This window comes from Telmatherina bonti (assembly GCF_933228915.1).
Source record: "Telmatherina bonti genome assembly, chromosome: 10".
Lineage (NCBI taxonomy): Eukaryota > Metazoa > Chordata > Actinopteri > Atheriniformes > Telmatherinidae > Telmatherina > Telmatherina bonti.
Genome location: NC_136628.1, coordinates 13,875,655 through 13,888,904, shown reverse-complemented (window position 1 = coordinate 13,888,904; position 13,250 = coordinate 13,875,655). Strand labels below are relative to the sequence as shown.

The window sequence follows — 13,250 nt, the reverse complement described above, 5'->3', positions numbered from 1 at the left end:
AAAGATAAAACTTTCATGATGGACTATTCTTATTTACTTGGGGAAAAATCTATTTTTAACAAAAAAAAAAAAAAAATCTATTTTAAAGTTGTGAAGCAAAAACTCCCAATTTTCGATATTTCGATTAGATTTTCCCACCCCTATTTATTTATATAGCGTCAAATCACGGCCATCTCAAGACACTTTACAGACTGGATAAAGAAAACATAACAAAAGCCAATTCATAATAGCCTAAATAAGGAAACCAGTTGGAGGCTCCAACTCAATCTCCCATCCTGAGCAAGCACACTGGCAACAGTGGGAAGGAAAAAACTCCCTTTTAACAGGAAGAAAACCTCCGGCAGAACCCGGCTCTAATCTGATGTTCTTCTGTGGAAGGCAATTAGTCTCATAAGATTTTGTGTTTTACAAGCATTTGACTTTCTAATACATACAGTTAATTTTGTGACACTTCATCAGTGATTTCTTTTGCATCTTTTAAAATGTTGTGCTTCCATACTATTCAATATTTCAATTTGATTAACTCAAATAGGACATGTGAAATAGGGCAGTCTGCCTTTGATTTATTTCTATTTCTTTCTTTTTTTTGTATTAAAATTTATTTTGATCTAAAAACGTTTTTAAATTAAATCAAAGTTTATTTGTATAGCATCTTTCATACATGAAGCAGCTCAAAGTGCTTTACATATATTAAAACAAATAGACAAATCATCATTCACATGCACATACTGGGACACCTCCCAATCCCATGTTGCCTGATAAAGATTCTATAGCACTCTTCGGTCACTTAGAACAAATATTGGTTACAACAAACAAAACAACCTTCTTAAGTTCTAAAAGGGTTTTGGAAGAAGTTGAGCACTTATCTGGTCAAAAACCCCCTTATTAATGTCACCCTAACACTTCCACAGTATAAAATAAAAAATAGTAATTCATATTATATTACATTACAAATAAAAACTTAAACAGTACACAGTAGCAACACACACAATAAATCATAATATACTTTGCTTTAAAAATATCCCTTGTTGCCTCATATATTTTAATTATATCTTCTTTTATCATTTGTTTTCATGTTCCTATTGATTGACATGTTTTTATTTCTTCACTAAAGCTGTTTCAGAGTTAAACTCCTCTCAAAGAAATGCAGTGGAGTTTAATATTTGTTCTCACGGCTGGTTTTTTGAACATGTATGCTACTCTCAGGCTAAATATACTCTCCTATCTGAAAAAGCTTTTGGATGCTATTGGATAGTTGATCATTTTTAACCGTGTACATAATTTGAAGAATCTTAAATTTTATTTTAATAGGTCCTCAAATTTGATATTTTCAATTTAATGAACAGGGAATTTGTTGGTTCTGTGTAGATGGAATTTGTTATTATTCTTATGGCTTTTTTGAAGAATAAATACAGAATTGTTGTCTTGTATGTGCTCCCCCAGACTTCAACACAATATGTCATGTATGGAAGTATGAAGGAACAATATAAAAACAAACAATGATTACCGATTTAAAAAATGATTTAACTCTATGAAGAACAGAAATGTTTTTACATATTTTTGAGTTAATATAATTTATGTGTTTCTTCCAACGTAGTCTTTCATCTATCATCACATGAAGGAATTTTATTTCTGAGACTATTTCATTGATATTGCTGCAACAGATTTGGGGATTTTTTTTCATTAACAGGACTGTCGAAAATTTAAAAACTGATGACCCTACTTTAGTCCAGATGAGTCTCCATATCAGCTCCAAATTCAGATGGTAGGATCATAGGATGAAAACAACATCCATCTGGTTCCAGTTCTTGGTGGTGATGTAACTGAGATGAAGGTGTTGTCTTAGAAGATGTGGGCCTCTTATAATCAACAGAGCATTCTTTAAACACCACAGTCTACCTGAGCATTGTTGCTGACCACGTCCATCCCTTTACGATCACATTAGCATCTTCTGATGGAAACTTCCAGCAGGATACTGCACCATGTCACAAATCTGAAATCATGTCCAACTTGTTTCTTGATCATGACAGTGTGCTCTCTGTACTCCACTGGGCTCCACAGTAACCAGATCTCAATCTAACAAAGCAGCAGTGGGATGTAGAGGAAAATTCTCATCATGGGTCTGCAGCAACTGTGTGATGCTTCGTATCAATGAGAAGTAAAATCTCAGAAATGTTTCCAACACCTTGTTGAATTTGACACCAGTTGTGAAGGAAAGTTTCATCCAACCCGGTACCAGTAATGTGGACCTTATTGGCCAGGAAGTGTCTAGAATACCATGAATATCTTATCAAACATCCTGTTTAAAAAAAAAGTTGAGATTTAATTTAAATGTAGTATTAAAAGAGCAATTCTTACATATTTAGACTTATTTTAATGTAGACATCAACCTTGGAAATTTTGTTAAATCTTATGAGCAGATTTAATTAGTTCTTTTAGATATTCTTCTCTTATTTCAGGCTTGTAACATAGACTAATAAATAAGACCAGGCAATTTAGGACTAGTAATGAAAATGTCATCTCATACATGCTAAGGATGGGGAAGTCTAGATTCGACGCAATTTGTTGGTCTATTATGAATTGGCTTGAATTGATGCATTTTAAAGTGCCCTGAGATGACATTGTTATCAATACAAAAAAAGCTGAACTGAATTAATGAGACTTTAGAAAGAAAAAGGAAATTGTAATGAAACCGCCAGGTGGTGCACTTTCCCCCTTACAGATCCTTCCCAGATGTCAGAACGTAAAAGATTTACAACCGTATACTTGATAGAATTTTTAAAAAATTACATTTATATAAAAAAAAAAAAAAAAAAGTAAGTGAATCAAGTTTCTGCTTTGTGAAGTAATTTAAAACTTATTCATCAAAAAGAGAAATGCAACCCAAACAATGGTCATATGAAGTTTTCAGCAGCGAAGAATAAAAAAAAACATTCTCATCAAGAATCCACTTTAATCTTTATTATTTAAATAATTTGGTTAATACAGAGTCTGTAGTTCAGAGGGACTTTGTGAGCTGATGAGGATTAACACTCCATCATCTGTCCTATGTACCAAGGTGTGTCACTGCATGAGAAGGGTTATCCTTAGTAGTTACACAGAACAGAGAGATTGTGTGTGAAGCTTGCCTGATGCGGGCATTATTAGCCATTTTTAAAAAGAAAAACAAAAACCATTTGTAGTGTGGAATCTTTAGCTTTTGACATATGTTACATATCTTTTAATTTACAAAAGTGCAAACCTATCACGTTGGGATATTCTTCATATAAGCCATGACCTTCAGGACTAAAACAGTCATTTTGTTAGAAATCTTTGTCTCGGAGACATCAGTCCAGCTGCATGTACAGAAGTGGGCATTTAAACATTGAAGCTGTTTTATATAGTTGGGGAGGGGGATTTCTAAAGTCCTCAGCAATGAATATTGCAGTGATTATGGCACACACCCTTTGGTCCACTCATAGACACAAACATTGTTTCTCGCAAAATGCTTAAATAGATCTTTGTGTGGATACACAATGTGCACTGCTGTGAAGCCTCCCTCCCCTCATTCCCAACATTTGCCAACCTCCTAATTCGTTTTTCATGTTGATATTGATTGAAAGTCATATCATGGAAATACTGGACTAGACTGTACAAAGGGGTCAAAGATCAGAGTTTACAGGAAGTAGTCTGGAGTGCGGCGGGTTACATGAGGCTCCCCCCTGCGAGGTGCGGGATCAAACTGCAAGCTGCAAAAGGAGAGAAGACAAATTTAAGTTGCCTTTAGTGTCATATACAAAATACATGCAGTATTCATTCACTCTTTTGTACTTACAAAGAGTATTTGAGGGTGTCATCAAGTTCCATGATAGCTGCCTGGTTGCCACAGCGGTAGCAGTAGTTAGGGGCACTAAATATTGTCACCACATTCCTCTCATGGCACCAGTTGTAACCCTGAGGAAAGAACGTATCATAATATTCACTGGAAATACATAATCCAAGACAAAGTGCTACTCGAATGAAGCTTCAACACGCTTAATCTCAGTGCGAGTCTGCAAGCTGGAGCAGATTTTCTGTTGCAGAATATCAATTTTGTCCCAGTTTTCGTCAGTTACTGTAACCTCTGGCAACATACCACAAATAAGATGAAGCAGAAGGGGAAACAATGGAATTGTTTATTGATGAGGAACAATAGGTAGTATACAGACAGTACTTTGCTGCACCACTTCTGGCGTTTATAAGAACTTTAACTCTTTGACGGGTGGACAAACAGACGATGGATGTCTGCACGCCTACTCACTGCTGTTTCTCCCATTACTTATCTGCTTGAAGGAGTTTTATAATCTTTCGAATTTGTGAGTTTTTGTTTTGTTTTAATAAGATAAAATAACCTTTTGAACATCCCTGCCTTTCGCCCAAAGACTGCTGGGATAGGCTCCAGCTTCCGGGCAACCCTTAATCGGACTAAGCGGTTCGGATAATGATGATAAACCTTTTGAACACAAGTGTGGCAATGCTATGATTTTTAGCATTTTTTCTTGCCAGGGTCCATAAACATGGGGCAGCTGAGAACTTTATTCAGATCTTCCAGTTATGAGCTCAGTTTACATCACACTAGTGAGATGCATATTCACTCAGTCACATTTACCAGCTGATTTATAACCCATATGCACCACAAATACCCTGAATATAGACACACACCTCCATAACCAGCTGGTGAGCTCGAGACACCAGTGTGAGGCGGTTGGCGTGGTTGAAGGTCTCAGAGATGTCCTGGCCGAACGTGTAGCCGGCTCCTCGAGGAGAGATGCCCCAGCCACCGCGGTCGTCAGGGTCTGACCACAGCAGGTCGCACATGGGACCCTGCAGGAGGCAAAGAATACAAGCTGGTTAGCATTAACACAGTCCCCATGATCATGCTAACATAAAACAGACTCCGTTTAGAGAGAAGATTTGTCACTTTTTGGGAAATGGTCAGGATCAGGTTGTTTTCTGACACATTCATTTCTTGACTACTGTGTCATTTCCGTATAACATTTACCTCATGTGGAACCTCCTGTAAACGGTCCAGAGCCCTAATGTGATCCAACGTATCTATAGATGGTGACAGGCCTCCATGCAGGCAGAAAATCTGGAGAAGAAAATTCAGTTTATCCTCTGAATTAGCTGTGTATCATTTGCCAGCTCTCATCAGATCTCCTTGCTGATAATGTTAAATGAGTCATTTCAAAGAAGCAGAACATGTAGTTCCCTTGGATCCCTACCTGAGAGTCTACCAAGGCAGTGAGGGGGAGGTAATCAAACAGGTCTGTGAAGTACTTCCAAACGTTGGCGTTTCCATATTTTCTTAAGCATTCATCATAGAAACCATAGACTTGTGTGATCTGTCTGCTTTCGTGGTTCCCTCTGAGGATTGTGATGCGCTCCCGGAAGCGTACCTAGAAATATGAACAAACCACAAATATGAATATTGCAGTTTCTTCCCTCCTTAAAGTAAAAAAAAAAACAAAAGAAAAGCTTCAAAAAGTCTGAATTGGAAGTTTTAATTATCTTACCTTCAGTGCTACAAGTAAAGTGACGGTTTCTACAGAGTAGTACCCTCTGTCCACGTAGTCTCCCATGAACAAGTAGTTTGTGTCTGGAGATTTGCCTCCAATCTTGAACAGCTCCATGAGGTCGTGGAACTGGCCATGAACGTCCCCACACACCGTTACTGGACATCTCACCTCCTGGACATTTGACTCTTTTGTCAGGATCTCCTTTGCCTGGACAAAGAAGGCAGATAAATGAGAGGTTTATGAAAATTTTTCAAAGAAGAAATACAAAACAAAAATGCTAATACCGCTTATTTAAGTGTGACTGACAGATAAAGTTTTAATATCCTCTTTTTTTTTTTTTTTGCATCACATGAAGATTTTTAGCTTCACTCCGTCTTTATTTTTAACATGCCCTTTGGAGCAAGTGCATTCAAATTAGCATGTTAATATTAATATAATGGGAGCTAAAGCACCAGTGGTGGAATATTTTCTTTTAATGCCAAAATGTAAAGGAAGCATCCATTAAACTGTGAAAGATGATTTGATGGATTAGTTTCAGAAAGGTAGGGGTTAGTACTACCACTGCAATCTTCGCATCCAGACTTGGAATAATAGTCACAGCTACAGGTCACCATCGGTTTGTGGCAAAATATCAACCACAAAAAATTCATAATCCTGGCAGCTCTAAAGAAAACCCAAGAGGACCTAAACAAATAAGTAATCTAAAATCCAATGATTCTTTATAGGGCTGGGCGATATGACAATATATATTGTTTGGATGATAGAAAACGTCTATCATTTCATATGACACTATTGATTACGCCATGATAAGGTGCTTTACTGCAGTATTTTACATCAGGATGTGCTTTACGACATGTATGGTGCAAGAAATAAACATGGAGAAAGACGGTAGCAGACATGTTTCAGAGCAGGGTCATTCACTAAAAGATGACCACCCAACCAAAACTGATGAGCTTGTTCCTAAAAGAGGGAATATTTCTGTCGCATGGATGCAGTTTGGATATAAAAAGGACCAACGTGGAACAGACAGCAGACTAGCTCACAGTCCCAACATCGGACTCTGACACAACTAACTCATTTTATCACCTGCGCAAGAATCAGGATAAAGAATACAGAACAAAGAATAGAGTCAACGAGCAAAAGCCACAAAAGCAGCGTCAAGTGGAGGCGAAAGCTCCTAATAAACTCTAGACGCAAACAATGCAACAGGCTTTTACCTGTGAAACGCCATACAGGAGATCACTGGTGCCGTTGCCAAGCACATCTGACAAATAACTGATGACTGACACAAAATTACAGAAACAATTTTATAGCGTTATGTATATTGTTATGGAAATATAAAATGAACAATATCGGGATATGAGGTTTTGGTCATATCACCCAGCCCTAATTCTTTATAAAACATTCATCAGGACTCATTCAAATGTAGGATCTGTTTTTCCTCCCCTTATTAATTTCATGGCCAGACAATCCCTGCCAAGCTTGCTGAACAGTTTGAACACCCACCACCTCATTAGGATGCATGAAAGTGTGTGTGTGTGTGTGTGCATTTAGGTGGATGAGTGTGTTTAGTTTCCTGGACAGGCAGCTGTAGCAGCACTGCAACACTGCCGAAAATCAATTAGTGTGATGTTTCCAAAGCCAAAACCCAGGATGAGAATGCTTGCAATTATTTTTGGATGAACACAGTTTATTCTGATTACTTATTTAAGATGACTCGACCTATCAAGACCGGCTAACTGCATGCAGAAATAGAGCTGTGGAAAATCATTTATCACTGGACAGGGCTCACAGTTCCACCCATAACTCAAAACAAAGAGGTCTAAACTTGCCACTGCAGTGTATGACTCAGCATGCAGCCGACAGAGAGGGCTTTCAGAAGCCAGTAGTTACCACCATCTCTTCTGAGTAAACAGGGAAAGTCAAACAGATGAGGCCCTCAAAATGTACTCAAACCAGCATCATTTCCCCGCATCGCAACAATCACCTCTATGGGTCTATAAGATTTAACCAATGATTTCAAAAAGACCCCTTGTTTTCCACAAATCACTTCTACTACAGAGCCATTACCACAAGCCCAAATAAAAGAAACTAAAACTGGCAGAAATACTTTAAACATGATGAATACTTCATACAACAAGCCCTTTTCTTGGAAGTGACATGGCATTCTTACTGAGGGGGTCGGTCAGCTGGATGAGCTTTTTTTTTAAGAGGCTTTGAAGCAAACAGAGCGAGAGCAACCTGATGAACGACCATCACGCTCGGCTCATGAGCTGAACCAAGAGAAAAGACATCTGCAGAGAGGCCTTCGAGCAAGAGTTGCGTGTACTTTAAGACCACTTTTCACAGGAGCGATTCCTTGAAAGCTACTTCTGGTTTACTTTCAGCAAACGCGCGTCTTTTTGCATGAACACTTGCAACGTTCATCAGCAGTAAATCTGATCAGCATTTCCATAGTTCCCTTTAGAAACAACAGAGAGAAAGAGCAAATGGACATTGACACAGTGCTGTAGCTGGCCAGTTGCCATAGAGACAGATGAACCCAGACGAGCCGGGACAAGGCACCACAATGCTGACCTATATTGTACAAGCCCTCCACGTGCCCATCCACCATGTGGCAGGAGGCCTTTTGGTCACTGGGCCCTGGGTAACAGATTGACCACAGCTCGACTTCTAAAGCAATTGAGCTGCTAAGCCAGAGAGACTTTTCTACATGTTTGTATTAAAGTGGAACAGCAATATACAGTATTTAATCCCTTATCCGATGGACATGAAAGGAGATAAGTGGGCCAGTTCAGTCTGTCTGGGACCCTTCTTACTGCTTTGGACTAAGTCACCCCCAGCTTCACTGAGGATAATCATCATTTGTTGAAAAGGTTGTGAGAAATCAGCACAGTTTCATCATTTTCTTCCTGCAAACTAAATAGTAGGTTTTTTTTCTCCCATTTCTAATTCTTTAAACTCCTTCTGGCATACTTTCATCTTTGGTAAAAAAAAAAAAACTTAGCAGTTGCCTCATTTCTGTCCTGGTTATTGTCAGCAGCTGTAGGTACAAATGTGTTTACGCTATGAATTCCTCCATTGTAAGCTCGGTTGTGTCATCCATACAAAAACCACTGAATATCCCTTACAAGATTTCATTTTGTGGTTATGTAACCTTACAATATGCTAAAAAAACAACAAACACCACACAGGATGAAGACCTGCCTGATCAAATATTACATAAAAGTAGATGAATTAAACTAGTTCAATGTGACCTGCTGCTACAGGCGCTAGAACAGCTTTTCATAACCAATAATCCAAGCTTAAATGACAAATTTCATGCGAGGGGGATGGTTCATCCAGGGGAGTGCAGGACAGGTAACATGATGACAGCTGCCCACCCAGCTGTGAATGTCAAGAATGATGACAATGGTTCCATAAAATACTTCACCCAAAACATAAAGTTGGGACCACACCTGAAGCTGCAAGGGACAGACGCCCAGTCTAAATTACAGCTGTACCCGAGGCATCAGACGTCAGCCAGTCAAAAAACTGCTTAGCCAACGATTCGGAAACCAAGTCAGCACTTTCCTGGCTGCTGCAATATAATCCCATTAAACGCAGCAGCAGGCAACAGGGTGAATAAAGCTTTACAACTAGACAAGCGATGACTTCACGTAACATGAAGTCATCGCTTGTCTAGCTGTAAAGCTTCGACTTCACTTAACATCTTCACCACTTTAACCACTGTGAAGATGAAAGTGTCAGCATTTTCACCAAGAAAATATCTGACTACAGATAATATGGATGCAGGAACCACCAGACAGCATTTTGCCTTCAGGCTTTTTACATCTTACATTTATTTGCAGGGTTTCTTTAAGGCCACCATTAACTTAACCAAGATTAAGTTTCTGCCAGTTTTTTCCCTGCAAGGGGAACAAGCAGCCATCTAAACAGCTCTTCTGATGGACTCATTCTTTCAGGTAAAACAATGATGAGAGCAGAACATAAGGCTTTTTTTTACTGCTTCAAACCGGTTAATATAAACTGTGGCCAGCTGGAAGCACTCAGCTCCAAATGTAGGGCAAATAATGTCACTTAAATACTTGAAGAAGGACTCAAATCTAAAGTTTAACCTTTTATTTAGCTGATTAAATTCCACCTTCTTGTACCATAAAGCTTGTTACTTCTAAGCATGTCCCATTGTTTAGAAAAAAAGAAAGTCTGGAGGGGTTATAAATGGGCTTCATGAGAGAATGAATTTAGACACTTCTGGGTGAAGACTGTAGAAGACAAAAACAGGTGGTTATATAACATAACAGATTTACCTCTGAACAGGGCGGGGCGCGTGTTAAAGAAAGACAGGCCTCTGTCTGAGGCACTGGTTCCGCTCGTAATTCCATCTTCTCAGTATAATTGACAGGAACATAAATTGAATTGTCTGCAGCCACGACATTTTAACTGTATTAAACACGGTTAAATGGCCAAACAGACCTCCTTATCCTGGAAACAAACATTTGCAAAATGTATTCAAGAACACCAATTTAATGTTAAAAATGGAAAGAAAAACAAACAAAAAAAAAGTATTCAGACAGAGACAGATAGACAGATAGATTCCTTCCTCTCTGCAAGCTACAAAGTTTTGTCATGTTCAGCCTTTTCCTGAGAAATCTGGAAAGGAGAAAGAAAGACGGAACCAATTACACAGCACATCTCATTCCTCCACACCCCTACGCATCCCAAAAACAGAGACGGCTGTACTCTGAGTCACAACCAGCCTCAGTCACACACACTGATCCCCTCAGCAACAAAGGCTTTCATAGTGTTGGTGATGCAACTCACAATCAATCACATCCTCTGCTATTTTTACATCAAGGTGAATGTTATGTGGGTGTGTTGGGACTGAAAACATTAGCATGGTTCACAGGAGAATGGGTGGATGACTGCACACAGAGATGCAGGTAGACATCTGGAGAAGGTGAACTGGTTTAGCCAGAGAGGTGAGGAAATTCTTTGATCCTCGTTTTGCCCCTCTACCCTCCTTTCACGACATCTTTCTCCATCCTCAATCTACATGCGCATAGATCAATCTAACAACAAGATCAACGAGTTATTGAGACAGAAAGATCCATAAATGCTTCACAGCATCAAGGTAACTAAGAAGGCAAATTGTAATTTCATTCATCGGGGGTGTACTCCAAAGCTACCTGCATCAAGAATAATAAAGGCACAACAAGGTCTGAGCTCTTTAAAAAAAAAAAAAAAAGAAATTGTCAAGAAGAACCCAGTGGAGAGGGTCACAGCATATGGAAACAAATCGTATAAAAACTACTGGAGCTGAACAAAGTAAAAGCAAATATGGTTTTAAAGAGCCACTGGAGGATGCAGGACCCTTAACCTTCAGCTCATAGCTCTCCAAACATGGTGATGAACCTTGCTCTCATGCCCTTATTCGCAAGAAAAAGAGAGCTGTGCTACAGAATTAAAGATGCATCTGTCCAACTTGAGCCTCTAAGGAAAACCAAGATAGCAGAACAGAGAACTTCCACAAAAAAGCTGGTCTAACCCAGGACATCTGATGCAAACATCAACCAGAGAGGAAATCACAGGAATAACTTTCTAGAATATGTGCATTATTCACCTATAAAAGAAAAGGCTCAGTCTGAATACAGCACTACAAATTAAGAACAAACTGATTATAATATTTTTAAAAGTGTCATAAAATGGTCAATTTTCTATCAGACCAGACTTCTGGACCTGCTAATCTGCGCAAATTGATGCTGAAGAGAGATTGGGGTTAAGCTGCAGCTCAGACTACTAAAGTGCGCAGAATCAGTTTGCCCGTTATCAGTCAAAGCAGAAACATATGTACATAGTTGTGCTCAGTGTAAAGCAGCTGATAAGTACACAGCTCAGACAGAAGGACCCATCAGCAAACTTTGATAAAAAGGTCAGTGCAACACTGTATTGAATGTTTATGACCACAGAAATGCCAGTATCAGAGGAGGTGCAGCAGCAACAGCCTGAGCACAGAAGAGGGGGATGGGTTATCTTAAAATGCCAGACTCAGGCATTTTTAGAATTAAAACATGAAAACATATACCGAAAACTCAATTGAATAATCACACAGGGGTCAGAGGCTGGGACATACTGTGGGTCTTTTAAACCATAAAATCATGCTCAAGATTTAAAATGAACCACCCCACCTTGTAAACAAGCAATCCTCACTACATGTTGACAACAAAAAAATGAATGAGAAGCTAAATATACAACAGGTGTCAAAGATCAACAGCAATTTTCAGATTTAACTTTCACAAAGGCAACAATTCACTAGGTCTTCTATCACTCCCTGGTTAAATGGGTTTGTAAGTGAATCTTTCTTATTTAAAACATATTTCCAAGGCTGCAGCATGCTTAAGGTTTTAACTTCACCCCACAACATGAGGTCTTTCTTGCCATTATTCTACCCTCACTGATTTGGACAAAATGCAATTAAAGCCAAAAGCACCCCACAATTCAGCTTCTAATTATGACTTTGCCGTTCTTAGAGCAGCCCCCTCCGAAAGGTCAACATATTTCCATCAAATACACATAAAATGATGGACTCATATTAATTGATGGCTGTGTGGCATTACCATGACGTCACAGAGAAATTCACCTTTTCACCAGCAGGTAAAGAGAGGCTTAGTTTAGCTGAAGTAAGAGAGCAGTCTGTCACAACTAGCCAGGAGATGATGCAGTATTGTGACAGGGTGATGAAGAAGGCTGTAAATGTGGTATGCGACTTGAATTCTGTGTGGGTACATCCCCCACACTGTCTGGAGAAAACCTCTGTATTTGTGGGAACTGTATATATATCTAATAACTCGTTATTTTTCCACCTTTGTTCAGTGAAACCACCAATCACTCAGACGACTTGACAAGAAGTGAGCGGCTACGAGTAATGATTGTAAAATAGACGCACGGCGCAGTGAAATCTACACTATAGACGCCATTTTAAGAAGGTCTGAAAGGCGACGGGGGGAGACAAGGGGGAACCTGGGATTCAATGAAAGATTTAGTCAAATACACATCTCACCTTCTCACATAGCGTCTTCACCTGTCCCTCTGACAGCTGCTTGCATTCGTTGAGCTGCTCGATCCACTGATCAAGCTCTTTCGTGAACGCCTTTTCGTCCATTTCTGCGTCTTTTCAGGGGAAACTTCTGTTTCTTTGTTAACTAGTGCTGTTCGGGAGGCGGTTCACCCAGATGTTCCCGTCTTCTTACACCCTCAGAGAGCAACACCGCAGAGGAAAACGATTCTCCTGCATGTACCCCCAGCGGCCAGGTCGCTATTTGACTGAACTGAATCAGAGGAGAAGGAGGGAGGGGAATCTGTTGGTGATCCACCCTGGGAATGAGCTCTTGTCCAGCGCACGCAATTAAATGCTGCACTTCCGGTTTTATTCTTCAAAGCATTGTAGTTTACCAACACCAGTGGGGAAAAATACATAAAACGTTGATATATAAATAAAAATGAATGCTTTTCGGCTACACGTTTTCTCAATTAGTCAAAATTTTTAAATTAATTTAAAAACTACTGCATGCTAATCATCATAACCTCATCATTCACATAGTTTCAATTGCAAACTATTAGGTTACATACAACACTGTTTCTTAAATGGGTGTACCCCTGGGGGTACTTAAAGGCATTCTGGGGGGTACGTGAAATTTTTTGAAAATATACATC

At 39.2% G+C, this 13,250-nt stretch overlaps 1 protein-coding gene across 1 annotated transcript; it reads right to left on the bottom strand.

The window, feature by feature from the left end:
• Positions 1-2,956: 2,956 nt before the first annotated feature.
• ppp2cab (protein phosphatase 2 catalytic subunit alpha b) lies at positions 2,957-12,855 on the bottom strand. The gene is made up of 7 exons (XM_079248260.1): positions 12,598-12,855; positions 5,535-5,744; positions 5,244-5,417; positions 5,021-5,110; positions 4,681-4,842; positions 3,815-3,933; positions 2,957-3,728 (listed from the first exon to the last, which is right to left on the bottom strand). The coding sequence occupies exons 1-7, from the start codon at positions 12,697-12,699 to the stop codon at positions 3,656-3,658; spliced, it is 930 nt and encodes a 309-aa protein (XP_079104386.1). The 5' UTR covers positions 12,700-12,855; the 3' UTR covers positions 2,957-3,655.
• Positions 12,856-13,250: the final 395 nt, after the last annotated feature.

What these genes read in the sequence shown, in the direction of transcription:
- ppp2cab (XM_079248260.1), bottom strand. Translation starts at nt 12,699, where the DNA reads ATGGACGAAAAGGCGTTCACGAAAGAGCTTGATCAGTGGATCGAGCAG. An exon ending in TGAAGACGCTATGTGAGAAG is followed by an intron (nt 5,745 to 12,597) that starts GTGAGATGTGTA and finishes TTCTTTGTCCAG; the next exon opens with GCAAAGGAGATCCTGACAAA. An exon ending in GACACCCTCAAATACTCTTT is followed by an intron (nt 3,729 to 3,814) that starts GTAAGTACAAAA and finishes CTCCTTTTGCAG; the next exon opens with CTTGCAGTTTGATCCCGCAC.